This window comes from Penaeus japonicus, unplaced genomic scaffold, assembly GCF_977035675.1.
Source record: "Penaeus japonicus unplaced genomic scaffold, GWHDUDI00000001_assembly GWHDUDI00000017, whole genome shotgun sequence".
Classification (NCBI taxonomy): Eukaryota; Metazoa; Arthropoda; class Malacostraca; order Decapoda; family Penaeidae; genus Penaeus; species Penaeus japonicus.
Window position 1 is genome coordinate 16,467,816 of NW_028234419.1, and position 2,618 is coordinate 16,470,433.

The 2,618-nt window shown below is 27.5% G+C and overlaps 1 protein-coding gene across 1 annotated transcript in view; it reads right to left on the reverse strand.

Moving 5' to 3' along the window:
- Positions 1 to 1,297: 1,297 nt before the first annotated feature.
- Positions 1,298 to 2,618, reverse strand: part of LOC122263345 (cuticle protein AM/CP1114) — a 1,809-nt gene continuing 488 nt past the window's right edge. Inside the window, exon 3 of the mRNA XM_043031741.2 lies at positions 1,298 to 1,634. Coding sequence (XP_042887675.1) covers positions 1,469 to 1,634 — 166 coding nt within the window. The 3' untranslated portion in view covers positions 1,298 to 1,468. The remainder of the gene's footprint in view (positions 1,635 to 2,618) is intronic.

The window sequence follows — 2,618 nt, forward strand, 5'->3', positions numbered from 1 at the left end:
TATTTATATAATATCTATATATGTATATAATATATATATATAAATATATATATATATATATATATCTATAAAAAATGCATTATATATTGTGTATACACACACACACACACACACACCACACACACACCCACACATATCAATAGTATATATAGATATATATATATATATATATATATATTATATATATATATATAATTTATATATATATTCTATATATACATAATTATCTATAAGAGTAAATAAAATATATATATATATATACATATATATATATAGATATAATAATATATATATAAATGTACTATCTATAAATCTATACTATATAAATATATATATATATATATAAATATATATATGTAATATATATATATAAATAAATAATATATATATTTTATGTATATATAATACATATATATATGGATTTATATATAATATAATATATATATATATATACATATATAATATATATATCTAGCTATAAATATATAATCAAATATATATATATATAAAATATATATATATATATATATATATAAAGATATAATATATAAAAAAATATATGTGTGTGTGTGTGTATGTGTGTGTGTGTGTGTGTGTGTGTGTGTGTGTGTGAGTGGTATACACACATATATAATGCATATATATATATATATATATATATATATATATATATATATATATAATATATATATATATATATATAAGTGTGTGTGTGTGTGTGTGTGTGTGTGTGTGTGTGCTTGTGTGTAGATATATAACTATCTATCTATCTATCTATCTATCTATCTATCTACCTATCTATCTATCTATCTATATATGTATATATATATATATATATATATATATATATATATATATATACATATATATATATATATATGTGTGTGTGTGTGTGTGTGTGTGTGTGTGTGTGTGCGTTTGTGTGTGTGTGTGTGTTTGTTCGTGTGTGTGTTTATAAACACAATTCTCTTTTTCTGTATTCTTATAAAGATATCACTGATCATTGGTATCATAAATATTTGCCGTCATATCATTCCTATTTCTGCAATCCGACTTTTATTCTGTATTCAAAGTGACTAGAACTGAGATTACAAATGATATTCATTTTTTCAACATTTCCACATTCCTCCTTGTTCTAGGAACTGTATTACTGTGCATTTTAAAGACTAGGTGAAGGGTAGAGAGAAAGAGAGAGAGAGAGAGAGAGAGAGAGAGAGAGAGAGAGAGAGAGAGAGAGAAAGAGAGAGCAAGAGAGAGAATAATGCGATAACCTACAATCAAGAAAGGACACACAAACTGTACATCAATGCATTTATTAAATACAACTACAACACAATCAATAAGAAAAAAAAATAATAATCTTAAACAGCTACACAAACCAAAATACAAAGTAAGTCTAGAACATCGACCAAAATAAAGGAAAGACCCTTGCTCCTTCGTTGCCTTGTTATGATAACCTCTGTCCACTTCACGAATTCTCTTGTTGCTGAGCGAAGGCAATCTGGTCCAGGACAAACTGGGGGATCGGGTGAGGGAAGGCAGGGGCCACGGGGAGCAGGGGCGACTGAGCCTGGAATCCGTTCTCGTTGGCTACGTAGGTGACTTCGACCACGCTACCGTCGTCGAGTAAGTAGCTACGGAAGAAGAAAAAACAGGAATAGAAAAAAAGAAAAAAGAAATTAAAAGTCACCTTTTTCCTATGTATCGTTTATGATAGCTGTGGGATAGACATTACAGATAGATGTGTACAGATAGGACTTAGATATTTATTCCGTGACTATTTATCAAAACTGAAATCAATAGATTGACACATAATCACGGAATATACAGCGAAATCCTATCTTAGCATATATATCTATAATGTCTATTTCACAGGTATTATAAGCGATACATAGCATAAATATGATTTTTGATAAAAAATTTATCCATATCTTGTAACAAATATATATGAGATATAGATAGCGAATTTAAATATAAAGTATTGCACCTTTATCATTAGATATAAAGCTATTGAGTTGAGAATTTCCTAGATCGCAATTTATCATAATACCGCGGTGTAAGTAACTGAAGAAGACAAAAAAAGTAAAGAAAGCCAAGAGATTGATCGCTAAATATAATATGCTATGTATAGAGCCATTATAGAGCTTACTGTAGCGTCTTAGGGGATACAGTAGGTACACAATCGAAAGCAAACGGATTGATTCATAAAAAGAATATGTGTTGATTAAATATATTACATTATATTATTTAAAAAAAACTATATTGTCGAAAAGGATATGACTAAGCATCCCCCCATAAAACCATTATTATAGAAAATAGTTCGTCATAACGTCGGGATGGCAACCGATCTAAGTGATGATAATAATAATTATAACAACAATAACAACAATAATAATAATAATAATAATAATAATAATAATAATAATAATAATAATAATTATTATTATTATTATAAATAGATAAATGACTTTATTGACATTAATCTTCAGCAAAAGAGGTAGCAACGAGTGAACTACTTCTCCTCGGAGAGGAGGGAAATACCGTACTGGGACGAATGGTAACATGTAATCAATATCACACACACACACACACACACACACAGCTTTATATTGCCCTTA